Here is a 22199-nt window from a genome sequence, read left to right on the forward strand (position 1 = left end):
TAAAACATATTTAAAAATATTAAAAATAGGTTAAAAATATTTCAAGTTCCCAAACAAACTTTTGTTTTACAAAATATATTAAAAAAAAGAAAAACTATTCTTAAAAACTAAGAACTGTTTTCAAAAATAGTTACCAAACATAACCTAGTTTTTCATTTTAAAAAACAAAAAATATGGTCATTTTAAATAATATCTTTTTATTGTTTTCAACAATTTTCAATTGTTTTCATTTATTTTCTAATAACCACTTTAAAAATAATTATATAAAATATGGAGAATGATAAAAAATAAATCATTACATATAAAATTTATTTTTAAAATAAAAAAATAAACTAAAAACATTTTAAATTTTCAAACAAATTTTATTATATAAAACATCAAAACTAATTTTCAAAAAATACTAAATTTTTTTATTAATTTTTATAAAATCCATTTTGAAAATAAGTTTTTTTATTTATTTTTTTCAAAAAAAGATTAAAATGTTTTCAATTATTTTTCCCTTAGAAGGAGATATTATCTAGGTTTGATAGTTGTTTTATTCAGCAAAACTAGCTTAAACTGAGGATGGTTTAATAATTTATGTCATTTAGCTGATATCAAGTCATATGATTCTGGTTGCCACTCTGTTCCCCTTGGAGCTCGCATTTTGATCATCTTCAGCAAGCATATCTTCTCGTTTATTTGTTTGTTTTTTTTTTTTTTTTTCCTCAACAGCTTGATTGGAAACATTACCATCATTCCCCAACTAAATTGAAGTGGGAACAAATTCCTTGAATGGCACAAGAAGAAGCTGAAACTTTTTACAATGTACACTCCACGTTCCCACAAGCAGCAATCTGTGAGAAGGTGTAAATTACAGATAAAAATCGCAGCTTGTTTCTGTGACAATAAACAAGCTCTCAAAAACTAATACAAATCTAGCCCAAAAACTGCTGCTCCGTCTCTCAGGACCCCTTTTTTGCATCAGGCCTAGACTACATCGGCCCCAAGAACGCCTCGCTTGCAACCTATGAACCACTCAATATGAAATGAGAAAGGAAAAGAAAAAGAATGGGTTCAGACGGTGACAGGGGGCATGGGGCGTGGAAATGGTGTTGAGCAGGTACTTAAATGGGAGCCTGCAGTTATCACTTATCATTAACAAGGAACACAAACACCCTTCGGCTAGTGTTGGTCTTGCCTCTCTATATCTTGCATATCAACTGGTTCAGGAAAAATCTCATTCGACAATCTTTTATGCGAAGAGGACAGATCGTTTCCACCACTTCCCTGAGACCCTACTCTACCTGACTGTTTTGAGCCACTTATCCCCTCTCTGTTTATTTGCCCTGGAACAATAGCACCCTCGGATGAGCTGTGACGCCAACTCCCAAAGAAAGCAGTACTCCAAGACCTCCTTGATGAAGTTGTTCTCAGCCTTGCTGAACTGCTGCTCTCTTCCCTGACCACTTTTAAAGGGTTCTCCAGTGCTTTGAGGATGTTTCTCATTAGGGGACGTCTTGAAGGCTTGGGGTTAAGGCATGACCTGGCCACAATTGCCATGGCCCATACTTCTTCCAATAGATCCTCATCCACGATCAGGGAAGGGTCAACAATCTTGGTCACCAGTTCCTTATCGTATATACTGATGCATGGCAGTGTGTGCTCCAACCACTCCCTTGTCGTGGCATCATCGGACTTGCTGATGCCAAGCTTACCTGTCACAAGCTCAAGCAAGACCTTCCCGAAACAGTACACATCATAAGCGCAGGTTGCCGACAATGAGCCTGTCAATTTCCAAATAAATGAATTTTTCAAACTTCATGCAGTTGGAGATTAATGAAGACCCAGTGAAATAAAGACACTTCAAACTCCTACAAAAGGTATATGAACCGATAAAAAATTGTCATTGGACAACTAATGCTTATTTTCAAACACTACCATCACAACTTAAAGATCAGAAGATTCACTTAGTCTCCTGCAAGTATTCTCACCAATGAATGAACAATGCAGGTTTGTGGTCCCCCATGTACAAATGAAAAGGTAGGCCCAACAATGATTGACCTCAGAAGAACAATATGAAGTATCTCTACTTTAGTATGTGAGAAATAGGTGGATGAAAAACTATGAATATCTAAGAGAGCTTTCAATGCAAGTTATACGTACCAGAAGAGCCTTGTTCAGAGGTCCTGCATATAAACAAGAGGAATTCATTGTTACAACCTTGAACAATCATAATAAACATGAAGAGAAACAGTAGACTTACATCAGCAAAATGCATAGATAATTTGGTAATAAACTAATCAGTTTTATAGACCCAAAACTTACAGCCTATGGTAGGATTACAAATTCCCCAGTTCAGAAGAACAGTAGTTGGCACACATCTACACAGAATTCTTTATAGTCTCTAAGACTGCAATCTAAGTGAAGTTACTTGTAATAGGGTGGTAATCAGGCAGATAGGTAGATCCAACTGAGGATAAAAATACAAGCCAACACTGAAAAGTAGGCTTAATTTATATAGCATATTGAGAAGGTTCTATCCAGGTTTTTAGTTTGATGAACCAATCAAGTAAAAAAGCAATCTCAGCGCAACAAATTCTATAACCCAACAAGATACACAAGAAACATGCAATCCTTTTTATCCATAAACAGTGGGGCTATTTGCTGAAATTCTTGACTGACATAAAGGGCTACATGGGATAAATTGAAGGTGTGATGCAAAAGACAACATTCTATTCAAACAAAAAGGGATTCAATATACTTTTTGGTCTTAATAATCATGATGAAAAGAGTGACAGGAGAAGTAACTGGTGACCTAGACATTTCACCAGTTCAAGCAGGTTATAGGATTATTACTCAGATAATTTATTTTTTGGTTTTGAGAAAATGAATAGCCGGATAAACTCAAAAAAATGAGCCAGTTCGTGTGTGTTTATATATCACTAATATACATATTTACACACACACAGATCTTCAGTAAGATTTTAGCATTTTGTCTCTAACACAGAAACCCAATAGCCCACTTCGCAGGATCAAGGAAAAACATGGACTCATGATTCTTTCCCTGAGAACTGTCTATTAGTTTATCCCGGTATTTTGGCATATTTTTAATATTACAATCAATAAATTTTGAAAAAAAAAATTATTTATCATGTCATGGCCTGATAATGTGAGCTTGCATTTTTCAGGAGCATATAGATGGTTTTTCTTTTAACTTTTATAGTATTGTTGATTCTAAGAGACAAGTATCATAAATTTAAGATCCTTTCTCCCAAGACAGAAACCAGAGATGACAAAGCAAGGTCTTTGATAAAAAAATATATACATAAGTCAGAACAGCTTCATCTCAAACTTGACCATGGACAGAAGCTGAGAGCAAGAGAGAGCAAGCTGTGTCCTTATGTGCAGGTGCAGTATATTATTATCGACATGGTAACATGTGAACTTTTCTATCCTATCACATGTTGTAAGGAGTACATTCAACCCCTTTCATTCCTCAAATGCGTAAGTATTTCTTACTTTTCATGGTATATTCTAACTTTTAGAACTAAGGTTTGTATTGCACAATGTATCAGCTAGTAAGAACTCATCTCACAAAGAACCCTATGCCCATAGTTCATCAATACGATGACCAAGAGCAAAAGTTAAATCCATGGATCCAACAAGGTTATTTTCCTGAGTGAACGAATAAATGAAATTTGAAACAATAACAAAATTCCTCCCATAGTTTGGATCGATGAAAATCTAAATGTTAAACTTGTATCCAAATTCTAAAATTAGCTTGGACCTTATCCAACAAAAAGGATGTGGGATATAATGGATATGTGAAAAGAATGCTGAGGTGTAATTACCGAATTTAATGCAGCCTAATTGCCAGGATTCCAGGTTGAAAATAAGAAAAGCATATTGAGGTGTAATTACTGAATTTAATGCAGCCTAATTGCCAGGATTCCAGGTTGAAAATTAGAAAAGCATATTGTCAATGACATCATAAAAGGAATTAGAAATATAACTCTATGAGCAATCTTGACTCTAAAAACTTAGAAGCATGCCTGATGTTAAATAAATGAATAAAAGTAACAAAAAACAAATGACAGATCAAAGAATCCTTTTAACCAAAGACATGAAAACCTAAAAAAAACACTGGTGGTTCCTAGCGAATGCCTACTTGGAAATGTTTGATCAATTAAAAATAGATAATACTTACTGTGGCTTCCTTAACAACTTTGTGATTACATTTTGGTGAGAGTCCCCTTCTTGAGCACAAACCTCACTTAAGCTTCCAAGTCGCACTTCAAATTTATCATCAAGCAGGATACTACTTGCTTGAACATCTCTGCAACCACCAAAAATTAAAATGCTTTCAATATTCACACCACTGGGCATAACTTCTCTTAATAGAATAAATTAGGACAGAATTTTGTGCATTATTGATGAGAAGCAATGAGGAAAAGAACAAAGAGATAAAATCTAGTTGGTAAAAATGTTTAAGCAAATGAAAACCATTACAACATGAACATTGTCCGATATCTCCAAAATTGAGAAATTTATCTTCACTATCACCCCTTTCTCATCAGTTCTAATTAAATTTTGGGTATTCAAACATCCACTTTTAAATCCTTCTATGATTTACTAGTGCGAAAGTGACCATCTTCTAAAGATGCACGAAACAAAAATCAATGATTTACATTTCCTTTTCCCAAGGATGATGAATGACCCTATTGAAAACATTTGAAGTCTTTAGATATGGACTAGAGAACCCAAGCTTCATGATTGATATGATTCCTGGGTAGAAAATCGCTCATGCAAGGTGTGTTGAACACCAGGCCCTCATTTCTATTTTAAAATTTTGAGGGTTTGGAGGGACAAAAATTCCAGCTTGAGTACTCACCAACACCCATATAAATGCAAAATGAAATTCATGCTTCATAACAGTAAGCACAGACTAAGATGCTTAGGGTGAAAATAGCACATATTAGCAACCTAGAAAGATCAAGAAAACCACATTAGATATCTCAATAGAGAAAGCTTCAGAATGCTTGGGACCACAAATCATAAAATCAGTGTAACTTTATTTTTGTGGGCATAAAGTTTAAAAATTAATATAATATAAAGAACAATACAATAAATCCTTCAGGTTTTGAGTCCAAGATGCCTTTTAGCAGCACAATATATTCTTCATATTAATATAGGTCTTTTACTGCTTCATTAATTGTCAGTCTAATTCAAAATTAGTGGACAGTTCAATCTAGCTCACCATAAAATATGTCCCACAAAACAAGCAGAAAAATGGGCCTAATTTCTTAAGGGCTCAATTCACTTCTCCTAGTCTCCTACAAAATCCTCAAGTGGCTTTTTACAGATCAATTATTAATATAATATCCATCTTCCAAGTGGCCCTTAGTTCAGGTCCTAGTAGTAGTAGCATAACTAACCCACAATATTAAGAGAACTATGTCATCTTGTGAAAACATTTATTTCGAATCTATGGAGTACTAATAACTAGAGTGTTCTCACATTTATTTCCTGATCTTTCCAAATTTTTGATAATTATACAATGCATGTGCATAGTAGGTATAGGTGCTAATTATATAGGGAAAAAGAACCTAAAATCAAATGTTCCAAGTACACACTTCCCACACTAAGACTACTTATCACTTTGTCTTAGCTACCAGTTTATAGGATCTTCATGTCACTTAATACTGAGAACAGTGGGACAAAAATCGGGGCCACTGTCCATAAAGGATCCTTTACCCCCCAATTTCAGCACTGCAGGGCAATGCAGTATTAAGTTCAACTCTCTACAACCACCGAAAGGTTCTATGGATTCTCACATGAAATTCAAAACAGCAAGAAGCTTCTATTTGATTGGAAAATATAAAAGGTTTGTAGTGGTAGCATCTCAGATCATACATACTTAATGAGCCAAAAAGTTCTTGTTCAACACAAGGAAATGCAATCCTTTTAAAAAAAAGAAAAAAGAAAGAGCATAATGTAACACAGCCTTGTTGTACACAAGGATATGCATTCTGAAAAACAAACAGCTGAAAGCATAACATAACAACTTTAGCTAACCATAAATAATGGGTATTAACAAAATGCCACCTATAAGAAAGCAGGCAGAAGAAAAATAGTTGAAAGAAAGCTTTGCAATACCTGTGGACAAGGGGTGGGGAACACTCATGATGGAGATAAGATAGACCTTCTGCAGCTCCTATTGCAATTTTCAATCTGGTAATCCAATCAAGAGACTGTAGATTGTCGTCTTCCAAATTCATAACCCTGTATAAGGAATTAGACAAGTCTCCATTTGGCATGTATTTATATACCAGTAACTTCTCGCTATCATGCTCCAAGCAGTGCCCCAAGAGTGGGACCAATCTCATATGTGAGACCTTGTTCAACACATCCAATTCCATCATGTATGATTCTTTCTTCAAGGCCCGCAAATCAACCCTTTTGACAACTACAGGGGCCCCACTTTCCAAGATGCCACGGAAGAGATCTCCGGAGTGGCCATGTTTGATCAGGTTTATTTCACTAAAACCATCTGTGTAACGGAGAATCTGCTCATATGTAAACAAGTCTCCCACACCCGAAAAGTTAATAGAAACCTTAGCAGGTAGTGGGCTACGGCCTTCTGGAGCAGGCCCCACATTTGCATTTCCTCTTTGACTCGCAATACGCTTGTCACATCTTCTTATGAGCAGTACCAGCACCAATACCAAAAGCACAATGAAACCAAGTCCACCAAATAGACCCACCAATATAAATATCCATCTTTTGCTGCTGTTTGTGGAAGATTCAGGCTGTGGCGGCTGAGCCGGACTAGGTGCTCCAAAATTGTCAAAACTTAGGTTTCTCTCAGCATAAAACAGTCTACAATCTTCTAAACTCCTCTGATCCAGCACAGACTGAAGGCAATTTCTGTTAAGACTAGTGTTGGTTTCAATGTCATTGGGAACCTTACCTTGGAAATAATTACCAGATAGATCAATTAAGCTGAATTTTCCGAGTGAAGTAGGCAGGGCTCCATAAAATAGATTGTTCGAGAGGTTGAACATAGTGTTAGTGGAATTAACATTCCAGCTGAGATTTGCAAGAACACCCGTGAAATTATTACCAGACACATCAAGAAAGCGCAACTCATGCATTGACCACAGTACACCAGGAATATCCCCCTCAATTTTATTATCACTCAGAACCAAGAACTGCAATCGAGTGAGGTTCGAAAACAACTTATCCGACAATGAACCCTGTAGACCATTATTCCCAAGTAACATTTTCTGCAAACTTCTCAGCCCCCCAAGATCGACAGGCACCGTTCCCATCAAATTGTTCAAACTTAAATCAAGCTCAACCAATTGAAAAAGCTGGCCAAGCTGGTTGGGAATAGAAGCAGTCAAGATATTGCTGGAGAGATTCAAGAACTGAAGCTTAGTAAGGTTGGCCAATCCAGACGGAACTGGCCCAGAAAGATAATTGGAAGAGAGGTCAAGAGAGGTGAGATTGCTAAGAGTGGAGAAAGTCTGGGGAATAGACCCAGTAAGGGAATTTTCAGAAAGATTAAGAACGGACAGCGCTGATAACTGCCCCAATTGAGAAGGAATTGCACCAGTGAGAGAATTCCCAGATAGATATAGGGAATGGAGATTGCCCAAGCTTCCTAGTGACTGAGGAATCGGACCTTTCACTGAGGCAGACCGAAGATCGAGCACTTGGAGTGCGCTCAGGCTTTGCCCCAACCAGTCCGGAATGGAGCCGGGAAGCTCAAAACCTGATGAGTTAAATGTAGCTAAGAGGGACAAATTGGCCAGAGAATCCACGGCGAACTGAGGATTGACACGCCCGGAACGGGTTCGCTGCAAACCGGAAACGCTAATTCCAACGACTCGACCGTTCTGGCACGCCACGCCGGTCCAGTTCCAGCATGGCTCACTCCTCCTGGGCCAGTCCTTGGCCCTGAGCCCCAACGACGACCGGAGGTCGAACAACGCTGACCGTTCGGTGTCGTTGCGGAGGGGATTGTTCTGGGCACGTGCAAAGCAAGAAACAAAGACCAACAAGACTAGTAGTGTCAATACTACCTCCGGTGGACTTCTGTGAGCTTCCATGACCCTCGGTAATAATGCGGAGTTGAAGCTGATGACTATCAATACGCCCTCTTCTTCTTCATCTTGGTTTGCTGCCACTGACCATCTTCTGCACTCTGCTTTTATGTATGTCCCAGTTTTTGACCACGAGGAATCGATTTGGGGATTTGGAAATTCAAAAAATCGCTGCGTTTTTTTTCCCCTTTTCTTTTTCCCGGGTATTCTCCAAACTATCACCTCCAGTCACGAGCTCCAATTCTGCATTCGCAGATGCTCTTCTTTAATCACCGTCCCAATACCCAACAAAACTATAACATACGCAATACTTGAAAATTTCACTTGATGTACGAATTACGCTGATTTCACTCCAGCAGAGGCAGGCATTGATTACAAAAGCCTATCCCCAACCGCCAAGACTCTGCAAAACTGTCGCTTTCTCCAAATAAATGAGCCTGGGACGCCCCGACTTGGGTCAGCTGGTGGCACTGGTCGTGGTTGCTATGGGCTGAGCCCAGGCCGATCCCCTGGTCCGTCAAACTCAACCTTCGGTCGTTCCGGCTGAGACGCACTCCGAGGCAAGGGCCAAGACCTCCACTTATGATACTCTGGTGACGGTACTATTGCCACCTATGGTAGCTACTCGCAGTTATTGCTACTATAATTAACAATAGCAAATTTAAAGTTCGCCACCACCGCACTCCTCTCTCTCTCTTTCTCCCTGCCCCCCGCCGGAGATGCTTACCGAAATGATGCGTTTCGGTTGCGTGGTTCTGATTTTTGATTGTTCCTCCCTGGGCAAACATTATAAACGCCACACCCGCTTGCTTACAGGCAGATTGTGTGTACTATTCAACCTCTTACTTTTCCAATAAAGTTAACGTCTTTTTCAATTCTGTAATTTCATGCCTTTTTCATCATATCCGCCTTATTATTGTTATCAAACCTAAGTTCTAAAACTTAATACAAAAACAAAAATGCCTGTTTTTCAAAACGTAGAATACGTAAGATATCATCCTAAAATAATCCCAGGGGGCAGCCACTTAGAATCAAACATCCATGATTGTACATGGTTGCTAACTTCTCCTTAAGAAATAATTTAAATAATTGTACTTTAATACATCCAATTAATTCAACGCTTTCATGATTAAAAAAAAAAAACATTTTTGACCCTCTAAATTGAAGACTTTATATCATTAAATTCCGTTATAAGGTCTGAGTGAAATTAAATAACCGTTATTAAAAGAATTAAAGAGTCTAATTTAGCACTTAAATACTAAAATCCCCAGCTGAAGAGATAATTAGTCATATCCGATTTTAAATGCAAAGTATGTTCGGGAAGGGGCTTAAAAAACAATGTTGGGTTATTTCGGTAATCAGCAGGCTATTTTAGAATGTATTCGGCATTTTAATTAATTGAAAAACGAAGATGAGCGGCGGGCATGGAAACGGTCAAATGCTTTAGGGGAACTGTTAATAGCGACAAGGGTGACTGAAAATGAAAGAAGTAGGACTGATGTGGCAAATTCCGTAACGCGCAATCCGACGTGTGCCGACACCCTCCGTGTGGGTCATACGCTCCTTTCCGTTCTTTTTAACTTATCATTGCCTCTTAAAAAATTTATTTATTTTTTATTTTTAAATTAATTATGATAAAATGCTATCCTCCCACTGTATATCTGTCATTACATATGTGATATGTGACGTGTAGACAATTTTTATTTTTTTATCTTATTATTAAAAGAGTTTTTATTTGAAAAAAATGAAAATAACTTAAAACATGACTACTAAAGAAGTATTCAGAGGCTTGCGAGTCTTCCAAAAGAAAAGATTACGTGTCAAATTTGGTCTTAACAAGTCGGCTAGCAGCCTAGCACATCTTCCAAAGAGGAGGTTATTACGTGGCAGGGGCTTGTCGAAACTTGACTTGGTCATACGGACTCATACGATGCGTTTGGATGTTCGGTCTGAAATGCGTTGCATTTATCATGATTGAGTTATAATACTCCAAAGTCCGAACGACCTTTAACTTTATGTAATGCATGCCACTGGGATCACGTGCTTCTCAACTTTTACACAAGAAGGTTCGCACGTGCTTCTCACTTTTATGCCTTTTTCCTTTTTTTCATCGGTAATCTGCTTAAAAAAAAAAAAAAAAGGTGACGTGTCATATCAGTCAAGGTCATTGACGATAGACGACTTGGGAGGTTTTAAAAGCAGCACCAAAAAACCAAGGGATAATATGAATTGATTGCAAGAAATATCATATCACAATAATGATTTAAGTTTTGGGGGACAGGCCAATTTGGTTTGGGCCTCTTAAAGTTGCTACTTTAAGAGCACAATTTCCCTAATTAAGGTAGCAACTTCAGTGGTAGACAATTTTCTAGAGTCTTCTTCTTCATGATTATGTGCAAATCCCCTGTTGGTATGATTTTTTGAACATAATATTTTGTAATTTTATTTTATTTTATTTTTCAGTTAGTTTATTGGATTTGAAGATTCGGAGAAGTTGCATAACAACTCACAGAGCTTTCATCATTTGATCCACAGCCTGTCCTCAGTTGAGTGATCCGCAGGATACGGTGAAGCCGAATGCTTTCCAACATTAATAAATACAAATGGATAACATTCTCTGTTATCGACCCACTTTTGACTCTGAAATTTTTATGGATTATAGAAAATAAAAATAATAATAATAAAGCTAGGATTGAGTTTTATTTGTTTTATTATTTTTGGGAAAAATCTATTTGTTTTTTTTTATAGCCACCACGAAATTAAAAAAATATCATTTAACTCTTTTTTATAATAAATTTAAAAAATTGTTTTGAACTTAAAAAGTGTTTTTTTTAATTAATACCATGATAATATTTTTACTAGAAGTATTTTTAGTAAAAACGTTTTTTTTTTTTTTTTTAAAGATAATCAATTGTCAAGTATATCTCTATAAAACAATACAAGTAATTTTTTAATATTATAAATAATTTTTTATATTTTTTAAAATGTTTCCCAAACACTTTTTTTTTTTAAAAAAAAAAACTTTATTGATTAAAACCATTTCTTAAATCACTGAAAAATAAACTTAAAAGTTTATTTTATCATAAAACACTTTTAACCTAAAAAACGTTGTTTTAAAAAAAAAAAACATATATATCTAACAAAATTTATAAAACACTATAAAATAATCATTTATAATGTTAAAAAAAATATGTGAAAAAATGATTTCATTAAACACATTTTCATTGAAAACATTTTGAATAAAAACACTATCAAATATACTATTAAGCGTTTAACAAAATCTATAAAACACTTTTAAAAATCTAAAAAGTCACTTTATTATAAGAAAATAACTTATATAGTGCATTTAAGAACTCGTTTGACAATTATTATACGAAATGCTTTTAATATTTATAATACTTGATAATTTTTATAATTCAAGTTCTAAAAATGTTTAAAATACTTTTTAGAATCACTTCTAAATGAGCTATGAGAGTAGTTCTAAGAAGTGTTTTTTGTTTTTTTAATACTAGAAAAATACAAAATTTTAAAATATTAGAAAAGTTAGAAATACTTCCTAAAATTATTGTCAACGGTATTCATTTAAGAGTAATTTTAAGAAGTTTTTTAGTCTTTCTAATATTTGAAAGATATAAATTTTTAAATATTACAAAAATTGAATTAATTTCTAAAATTACTATCAAATAAACTCTTATAATGATATTTGGAAAAATAATTTATATTGAATTCTTCTAAAAACAGTCAAGACACTACTAGAAGTAAAAATATCAAAAATATCAAGGAAGGCACTCATAATGGATTATTAATCTTTATTAGAATCAAATTGTGACCGAACTTTTCTTTTTGGTATGTATGTGTGTGTTAGGAAAAGGACCTTAGCCGCTTGTGTTGAAAAATCAAATCCGTGTCAGCTGGTCTCTTATGCATCGGTGTCTAATGTCGAAATCAAATGATCCAAACGGGGTGCAATTTGTATTTTTTTGTTAATTGAAAAAACAATAACGAGACAGGCTACAGCTAGTCATGCTACATTTTTCAAAGTAAACTCCAATCAACAAAAGCGTTATTTTCATTAATAATTCTCTCATATAAACATAGCAGTTTCTTATTTCAAAACATTCAAAAAAAAAAAAGGGGGTGGGAACATGGTGAAGGGAAAAAGAGGAAACTGCCAAAGACTAAAGAAAAAAAAGAGTATAGTCAAGGGTCTTGATGCATGTCATTGTCGATCGTCACTTTGGAAGATGGGGTGCAATGTCTGCTTCATCATTGCCCTAACCATTTGGACCTGGTCTAACGATGATCCTTTTTTTTCTCCACTTGCACTGGTTTTTTTTCTTTTCCCGTCACTCCAATTTTCAAAGGCAAATGGGAAAACAGTAACATCTGGTGTGGATTGAGACGTGAATCGTGATGGGTGCAAGTGTGCAACTAAGGGTTCCAATTGCGTGGTTGATATTCACATTTCGACTATATCACATCATTCAAAGTAAAGCCGACCACACCCAATCAATTTCAGCTAGCTTTTTCCAATATCTCAAAATTTATTAGTTAAATTTAAGGGTGTGTTTGGTTATTGAAAAATGGAAAGAATTTTTTTTTTTATTTTCTATTTGGATGTCTTATAAAAAATATAAAAGAAAATAAAATAGAATTAAAATTAATTAAAATTTTATATATTTTAAAATTATTTAAATTTTATATTAATGAATTAAAATAAGTAAATTAAGTTTAAAGTAATAGATAAAAACAATTTATTACTTTTTGTTTTTTTTTGTATTTTCTTTTTATTGCATATTTTTTCAAAATTTTTCTCAAACAAAACATAACTTAACTAAAATTTAAAATTAACTGTTTGAAGTTTGAATAAATTATTTTGATGAGCTTAACTCGAGTTATTTTTGTTTTGTATGTAGTGTGAAAACAATTTATCATTTTTTTTTGTCATAATTTCTTTTAAAAATGCATGAGAATAATTTTGGCCCAAACAAAATGAACAATCACATCATTCAATAACTAACGCATTTCAAATTGGTATTAATTTAAATAAAGCCTACCGACTTGTTTAGTTTAGGGAGAATTGTGTTTTGGACTCAGCTTGGTCCAAAAATTAACAAAAGGTCCATATAATTTTTCAAATTGAGTTGAAGAATATGAAATAGTAACGGACAAATATACCCTTTAAGAACACATATAAAATATTTTATAAAATTAAGTTAAATAATTTTTTTTCAATAATTTTTTTTCAAAAATACTAAATTAAATAAAAGTGATTTTCAAAAATATTAAATTAAATATTTTTTTTCAAAAATATTAAATTAAATAAAACTATTTAAAAAAAATTAAATTAAATATTTTTTAAAATATTAAATTAAATAAAATTATTTTTAAAAAATATTAAATTACATAAAAGTATTTTTAAAAAATATTAAATTAAATCAAAAATATTTTTAAAAAATATTAAATAAAATAAAATTATTTTTAAAAATATTAAATTACATAAAAGTATTTTTAAAAAATATTAAATTAAATAAAAATATTAATTTTTTTCTCAAAATCAACAAATGACATTTTTGGAAATACTAAAGGATAATATCCTTCAACTCAATTTTCATACTTTCATTGAGTCTTGAGCTCAATTTGAAGAATTACACGGACCTTTTGTTAATTTGGGAGCCCATCTACCCCTAAAACATAATTCTCCCTTTAGTTTATGACTTGGTTATGAATCAAAATAAATTAATCGGTGTTTGAAGATAAGTCTTCATGAATAACTGAAATTTTATTCATCCATTTATTGGATATAGAGAGAGAGAGAGATTTTTTGTAAAGGGAAGGACTCTTTTTGTAATCTGAAAATGCTATTAGATGATTTTCTCAATTTTGTACGATTTTACTCCTTTTTGCTCGGTGTCCATCCTAATTCAATCACTTGTTTTATAAATAGAAATTGTTTTTCTCTTTATTCCGAATATGTAAAAAAAAAATTAACATAAATAAATATTATATATTATTTAATTAATTAGTTGAATTGTAGATAGCAGGATAACAATGGGTTATGTTTGTGCAATGTTAGAGGTTAAACATTTTATTACATAGATCAACCCAAACCCGATAGAAATAATAATCAGGTTAGAAATATAAAGTCAAATACCACCTAATTATTAAACAAGTAACCGATACAAATAATAATAAAATTAAAAAATAAACTAAAATGTCATCTAATTATTAATATTTCAGCTCAATATGTTTATGACTTAATTCACTTGTTTATTTAAACATGTCAAATTTGTATTATGTAGATTAATTAAAAAATTACCTATTTATTAAACTTTTTATGCACATTGACACGAACTTTAAACAAACTCAATTATATTAAACCCAAACCCTAAAAAAAACATATTAATATATTGTGTATATTCTTAACAATTAGACATTATGATTTTATAATGTAATAAAAAAACAAATTAACAAATTTACTTTTTCTTTTGTATCATGATTTGATATAGTAATATTAAAAACAAAAGGATGAAACACTTAATTTTTTAATCATTTATGTATAATTTTAATCTCTTATAATTCTTTTAAATTTTAATAATATATAAATTATATATTTATAATATTATTGGAGAATACAAACAAAATTCTATTTGAAAGCTCAAATATGAAAAATAATTTTATCAAAGAATATTTATATATTTATGCAAAATGTAAAAATTTTGAAAATATTCTCCATAATTTTAATCATTACACAACATTTTACGGAAAGTAATTAAAACATTTCAAATTCGTTCTAAAAACAACTTGTTTTCCAAAAACTTTTTTCTCTCAAAACTTAGAAAAAAACTGTTTTCAGGAACAGTTTTTAAACATAAAGTCATAATAAAAACGTGGCCATATGTTTGGAGTAGAAGGGGAATTCAGGGGTCGACTCAATGTTGTTGAAGTTGGGTTGACCCATGGTAAACGGGTGAAGTTGAAGACTGGAGCTGGGCAATCTTAAGACTTAAACCAAACTTGGGAGCCTGTATGGACCCAACGATGCTTTTGTAACCTCTTCCCTAAGCTTAGCCCATACTATGAATGCTAGGTGGTTCAAACCCAGCCCACTAAGTTGACAATTAGAAAATACTTGATCCATCAATGTGCTTTATAAAAAAACACTTGATCGATTATTCTCCCTCAAAAACATTCATAGAGAAATCACTTTACTAAAAACACATACAACACATTGTCAAACGTATTCTAAGAACCCGTTTGATAGTGATTTTAGGAAATATTTTTAATCTTTCTAACACTTGAAATTTTTTGTCATTTGAGTGTTACGAATGCTAGAAACATTTTCTAAAATCACTCTCAAACGCACCCTGAATCATCTCAAAAGCTCACGCTCCACCTATGAAGGAGACTTGATTTCTCCAATATTAATCAATTCCAGTAGTATCTCGGGCCGGGTTCGGGTTGATTGGGTGCAAAACCCATGAGAATTGGTCTCTAAAATATTCATTTTGATGCTCCTTATTCCACAGGTTTAACTGCAGCTCTTTTAAGGCCATGCCTTCCCTATCAGCAATTCAACAGAAGATACAGAAATTCAGAAGACTGACAACAGGCATTTCTACGGTTCTACCATCAGCTGTAGGCCAAAACCAAGCATACCATTTGTTCTGCTTGGTTTGTCCATAAAATACAACTATTATGGTATCATATTACTTGTGCAAGAGTCAGAGTCATCAATTTTAGTTTAATAGGCTATAGGCAGTCAATAGTTGCAAGTGTTTTCGTCTTATTTATTGTAGTTGGTCTGTTTCTGTATTTCCAAATTACAAATTGGAGTCTTAGTTTTTTGAATTGCAAATGCCAAATTATTGGCATGATGGCCACTGACATACCACAGACAATATATACAAGCACCTGCAATGGAGTTTATGTAAAAGAAGGAACCATCTGCACACCATCTGCTCCGCACACCTCCACTATTAACACACAGAATCATTTTAAAACCAAACTCTTCCAGTACCAATATCTGGGAAAGCAACATGGAAAAAGGCAAGAACGAGGAGTTTTCATAGGGGAAAACCAAATGGGAACAAGTAAGGAGAGTTATCACAGGCAAAAAAATCCCTGTACTGTATGATTCTGTATGGGCATAGACTTCCAGTTCTAGAAAAAAAGTTGTGGTGTGCTTTGCTTTTATCATTTATTGTGTCAATATTTTCTCATCGTATTTCCAATTTTGGATCGCCACGGTACCAATACCGGGTCAATAAATAAAGGAAAACGACAAATCAAGAACAATCTCCTCTTTCTTCATATACTTTACAGCCTATATGCTATGGACACAAGAGGATTGGTGGTACAAGATATCGGTTGCCCTGAATCCTAAATGAGAATGACGTGACAAAAATGGCATAAAGATGGAAGAATCCATATCCCACCATATCATGAACAAGGCCCCTTTGAATCTTCCAACAAGAATTATTACCAGCCTATCTGCTTATGCATGTAGGCTTCTAGCTGTCCCGCAGAGTCTGGAAATTCCATTATTTTTACCTTACAGCCGGGTTCTAATCAAACTAGCCCCAAAGTGACATCCTCATTACTGGATGGCTGAGGTTCAATTGCTCACTAAAGCAAGATGTGCATGGCTACTTGAAGTCAAAAACTCTTATGGCTAGCCTATGACAGTTACTTCAACGATCTCCTTTCGGTAATGACTTGTCTTATTTAACTTGTATCAGCCTGAACTTTTCTATTAGCTCAACATCCCTTTCATGATTCCATACTTTTCCTTCCTTTCTTTTAGATCTGCATGAAGAATAAACATCTGGACACACATGCTCAAACAAAAACTATCAAATTTCAAGGATACTTCTATGGTTCCCATTGGTCAGAACAGGAACAGTGCATGTCTTTCCACTTATTCCCCAGATAACTTTGCATGAAGATCCTTCACCCTCCTTTCGGGGGGTATAGACGAATCAGTTAGAATTCGTTACATAACACCTCCTTTTCCTCATATGCAACTTTTTGGAATGCTGAATGTATAGGTTGGATCTTAGTTACTAGTTTTGTGGTGAAAAAAAGGATTGAGGATTAGTGATTTCCTGGTGCAAACCACGTATCATATAAATATCCAGATGAATCAATTTAGTTGGAGAATCTCATTGAAATATCCATCCTTGGACCATTAGTGCTGAACTCCAACTTGTAAGGAAGGACCAGAGATGGAATCAAAATGGTACCCAAAGCTTTTGAAGAGAAAGGAGAGGTACCCATAAGCACTGCTTTACATTCCAAATATACAATGACGATAACGATTTCAAGTATCAGTAACATCGTTATCTCAATGGAGTGCCTTTCACAAAAAGAACCTAAAAAAGTCTTGAGTCATTTTCAACAAATGATCACCGCCAGTCCACTTAGAAATACAATCATATTCCAAGGCATTGACACAGCAATCTGGTTTAAGAAGGGCACATCTTCCTTCTTATCGTAATGAATCTTATGAAGCTTGACTAATAACAGCATAGCAAAAATAATAATATACCCATTATTCTAGGAAAGATATGGTGGTGGATATATTGAATACTGCTAAGGAAGAAAATTCAGTATTGAGATCAGAGTGAAGAATAATTATTTGGACTTTCAATTGAAAGTTTCCCCACCTTCTCTCCCAGCAGAGACCCATACCAAAACAGGAATGAAAGGAAAACAACAGTTTGAAGCTATACAAACTTCAGCAAGCTTTCAAATCTCTTCTTCTAAAGGACCCGAATTTCAAACCTAAGCCCATGTTTAAACCCTGTATATCTATGTGAGTCTTGGTTATAACCCTCCAATGAATCCAATCTAGTTTTGAAAAAAACTGAAAGTTCTAACCTCAATTACAATTATGAATCCTGATGTAACTGGCAGCACAAGTAACTCTTAATTTGTGCTAGTTATATGCCTGTCAATGAAAATTTGTTTATGTTCACCTTTTCCCAAGGGCAAAACATATTTTACTTAGCCATCCTAGGCCACAGTTGTCAAAGCACCTCGAATATCCGAAGATCATTCTGCATATTAATCCCGTAGAGAACAAGATGAAGTTTTACATGTAGGATGCAGGACAAAAAACACATTACAACCAACATTTATCAATTCCTTGGGCTGAAGTTCTCTGATTCCTTTCAATCCAAAAATGGGCAGTACACATCCTTTCTGTTCATCCCAATCACACACAAATATCTAAAAATCATTGCCGCTATTTCAGCTTGTATATGAATCGACCAGAAACTCTTTTGCATTTTTTATAATCACTTCTGCATTGTTCTAATTGTTTCCTTTGTTCATGGATTCCCTCCAATTAAATGTTAAAGGTATTGCAGGAGCCCAAGATTGGTAGCTTTCTCCCCCAGAAAAAAGTCGTGGATTCCCACCTCCCATCCGGTATCTAGTCTTGTCACTGAAGCATCTACACCGGCACATCTACCTTGAGGCCACAAGGCGACAAGGCTCCAACTTGCAATTGGGGGCCACAAAGAAAAGGCAAATGGCCTTAAATCTAATGAGAGAGACGAGAAAGGTATCCAGAAAGTAGAATTCTTACTGGGCATGGGCGTGGATGATAAGGATTCTAAACATCAGCAGGATCATGTACCTCAAAGGATGATAAGGATTCTAGTTATCAGTTGGGTCATGTACCTCAAAGGATCACTTTTAAGTACACATTCCTGGCAAAGTGGGACAAGTAGTTTTCAAATGGTCAAACAGATAACCTCTTGCATGAAGTTAATATCATTACAAGGGTAATTCTCAAGCAAACCCTTCTACTATTCCCAAACAGCTAAAGCTTAATAAACTACCATATGATCGTGTAGCATGAATGCATGACAATTTCTTTTATCTCTAGTGATATTAAGAAATGAAAAATCACCTTGAGAGCAGCCTAAGTTTAATTTTTCCCAGAGTCAATAAGTAACTTCCATGACCGTCCAAAAGTGCTAACTCGTGCATTCAATATGAATTGAACGCCTCCTAGCCCAACAACAAATTATAACACATGAATTATATAGGAACAAATCTTATGACAGAAACCAGATCAGATGATGTTTATCTTGACTAAAAACCTTGAAAGATGATTGGACCAAACTCAAATCCTATTCTAGGCCAAAAGGATTGGACCCACAGCTCTCACTTCTCTGGTTCAGCAAAACATTCTGTTAAATAGTTACTCCTCATACTTCACATTTTATAATAGAGTTCCATCATTTAAAGCTAGCATAGATCCTGTCGAGCTTTAGCTTACTTAAAATGATAAAAGCTACAGGCAGAGGTCGGCTCCTTACCATATTTACACTACAAATCAACTCAAAGTATTAAGCTATTCAGGAATAAGCCCAACATATCTATCAAGATAATATATATAAAGTTGAGTTGTTATAAATTGTTTTCAATATGCGCTATCAAACATGCCGAACTTGTGTTGGATAAATAAGCCCAAAGATCGCATAATAATACAAATTACAATTTTCATTACTGCCTAATCATTGTACACATCTTGTTAAACCAACTAAGAGTGAATTTGAGAGTAATTCTAAAAAATGTTTTTAGCATTTCTAACACTTAAATGATAAAAAATTTAAAGTGTTAAAAAAGATTAAAAATGTTTTCCAAAGTCATTGCCAAACGGACTCTAAATCACATAGTAATACATTGCCCATTACTAAACCCTATAATTGAATGCATGCCATTTGTTTATAAACCTGATACCAAGAGCTTGGTAGTGCATTTTGCATAATTATCATAGCTTGCATTATTGCATAATTTTTATCATTGAACCAATGGAGTTGCAGGTCAAGATTCGTCCTTCCTTTAAAATTCCAAGTACATATGGCAGCCAAATCATACTCACCAATTTTTGGGAATTTGGAATTATTTCCTAGACAAGTAAAAAACTCACCACCGACTCTGTTTGGGAACTCTGAAAATTGAGCAAAAACAAAAATAATTCAATTACTTTTATCAAACCCCAAAAAGCAAGAAACCCCACCCCAACGTGATGAAACAAGCGCACTAAACATTTTATGTTCAACAATCCACAACAAACAAAGAAACAAAGATAAATACATCAATGAACAAAATAAGAGGAATAGAAAATGTTGCAGAAAAAATAACCAAAACATCCATAAACCGCCATTATGAAGATCCAATTGGAGAAAAAGGGAGAAAAAAGAAGAAAAATGTTACCTTTTGGCTTATTCTCGGTGGGAAAAGCAAGTGGGTACCATGGTACGGGCTTATCCAAACAGCTGAATGTATTTTGGAATGTTGTTGGTGAGAGGGTGAGAAGTTGTTTCGAGACTGACAGTAAAAAAAAAGGAGAGGCAATCTGCCATGGAAAGGTGTTTTTCAAGTACCCTTTTGTTTTTGCTTTCCTACTAAACAGCTCAACGCCACTGCGTGTGAACATGGTACGCCCGTGAACCGTATCTTGCGTACAGCTGCTGGATTGTTTGTTCGCTGTTTTTGAGCCTCGGACCCCACCTCACGCCTCTTCTCTTCACTCTCGTTTTTCCTTTTCCGTTTTTCTTTCTCTTCCAAGTATCTAATCTTTATACTGTTACTGCAGTCTGTCCCTAATTGCTTTGCTCCAGAGACAAAGCCCTGCCCTATTCCATTGGAATAAAAAAATATAAATCATTCTATACATACATATAATTAGGCAGACCTACAGAGGCTAGGCTGCATAGACCCTTTTGATTTTAGGGGACGGGTGGGGACTGGGGAATGAAAATGGGAAATTTGGGAATGGGGTTTCTAGCAAAGGCAACAAAATTCTAAACTGGAAATCTCAACTTTTCCATCTGTAAAGGGGAGTACGATAGAATTGGATGCAGCGCCCCCAACCTTAAATTTAATTTAAGGTTTACAATAAATCATAAATCAAAATTAACTGGAAATTGTAAGATAACACGTGGGATTTTAGAAAGCAGGGGCTGATTTGCAAGTCTGCAAGGAAAGCAACAGACCAACAAGAAAAGCTACCCCACCGACCACCCACACCACCAATCACCACCTTTCTCTCTTTTTTCTCCCCTATAAAATGCAGTTGCAGGCAAGTGTGTTTGCCCATACAATTCAATCTTCCTATCCTTGCTACTGCGCCCCCCACCTACAATCTGTGTGCAGATTCAGAAATGGGATCGAGTTCAAATAGTTGGACTACCAAGCAAAACAAACTGTTCGAGAATGCTTTGGTGATGTATGACAAGGACACCCCGGACCGCTGGGAGAACATGGCCAGGGCTGTGGGTGGGAAGACTGTGGAGGAGGTGAAGAGGCACTATGAGATGCTTGTGGAGGATGTCAAGCATATTGAGTCTGGCCAAGTCCCATTGCCTGACTACAGAAAAGCTGGAGCCTCCAACAAAGGATACAACTTCAACAATGAAGAACAGAGGTACTTTCACTTTCACTTTCATTTTCATTTTCATTTTCACATCACCAGTCACCACCTCTCACCCTGATTGTTTGCTTCTTAACCATTTTCCTTCCTTTTTAAGGCTACATTTTGTGAATATTTAACTATACCAGTGCTGACCAGAATGCCTCTTCCTTTCAGGGCTTCCTTTTGATTCTGTTTTTTCTCCTCTCCTAGGTTGAAGTATCTGAAGCTCTAAGCAGATAATATGACGAATTAGCAGCAATAAGGATCCATTATGCTTCATGCTACAAAGCAAGTAATGGAGTACTAGAATAACAAGAAGTTAATCTCCTTCCCTCTCCTTTTCTCTGCTTCATGCTACAAAGCAAGTAATGGAGTACTAGAATAACAAGAAGTTTATCTCCTTCCCTCTCCTTTTCTCCCCCATACAGTGTAATGTATAAATTTTATTTCTTCTCCTGTAGGATGTGTCCTCACTCCTTGTTCTGCAAGTCCTTCATCCCTTTATCCTCCTACCATATTGTAATGGAATCTTGCAGAAACAAATGTATCTACTTGTTATAATAGATCGTACGTTTGCTATGCTTTAATGGCTTCTGCTGTTCCACTTGGATTAAATTGGAAAGGAGAGTGTGCAGTTTAGAATTTTAACACATGGGATCATAACTGTGAACAAG

General features: G+C 34.7%; 2 protein-coding genes across 2 annotated transcripts; one reads left to right on the forward strand and one right to left on the reverse strand.

Annotated features, from left to right (window-relative positions):
* Positions 1 to 719: 719 nt before the first annotated feature.
* Positions 720 to 8864, reverse strand: LOC117906593 (probable LRR receptor-like serine/threonine-protein kinase At2g16250). Its single transcript, XM_034819690.1, has 4 exons — positions 6139 to 8864; positions 4190 to 4318; positions 2146 to 2168; positions 720 to 1766 (listed from the first exon to the last, which is right to left on the reverse strand). The coding sequence occupies exons 1-4, from the start codon at positions 8094 to 8096 to the stop codon at positions 1165 to 1167; spliced, it is 2712 nt and encodes a 903-aa protein (XP_034675581.1). The 5' UTR covers positions 8097 to 8864; the 3' UTR covers positions 720 to 1164.
* A 12360-nt stretch (positions 8865 to 21224) lies between these two features.
* Positions 21225 to 22112, forward strand: LOC117906615 (protein RADIALIS-like 3). Its single transcript, XM_034819717.1, has 2 exons — positions 21225 to 21537; positions 21736 to 22112. The coding sequence occupies exons 1-2, from the start codon at positions 21275 to 21277 to the stop codon at positions 21755 to 21757; spliced, it is 285 nt and encodes a 94-aa protein (XP_034675608.1). The 5' UTR covers positions 21225 to 21274; the 3' UTR covers positions 21758 to 22112.
* Positions 22113 to 22199: the final 87 nt, after the last annotated feature.

This window comes from Vitis riparia, chromosome 18 (assembly GCF_004353265.1).
Source record: "Vitis riparia cultivar Riparia Gloire de Montpellier isolate 1030 chromosome 18, EGFV_Vit.rip_1.0, whole genome shotgun sequence".
NCBI lineage: Eukaryota > Viridiplantae > Streptophyta > Magnoliopsida > Vitales > Vitaceae > Vitis > Vitis riparia.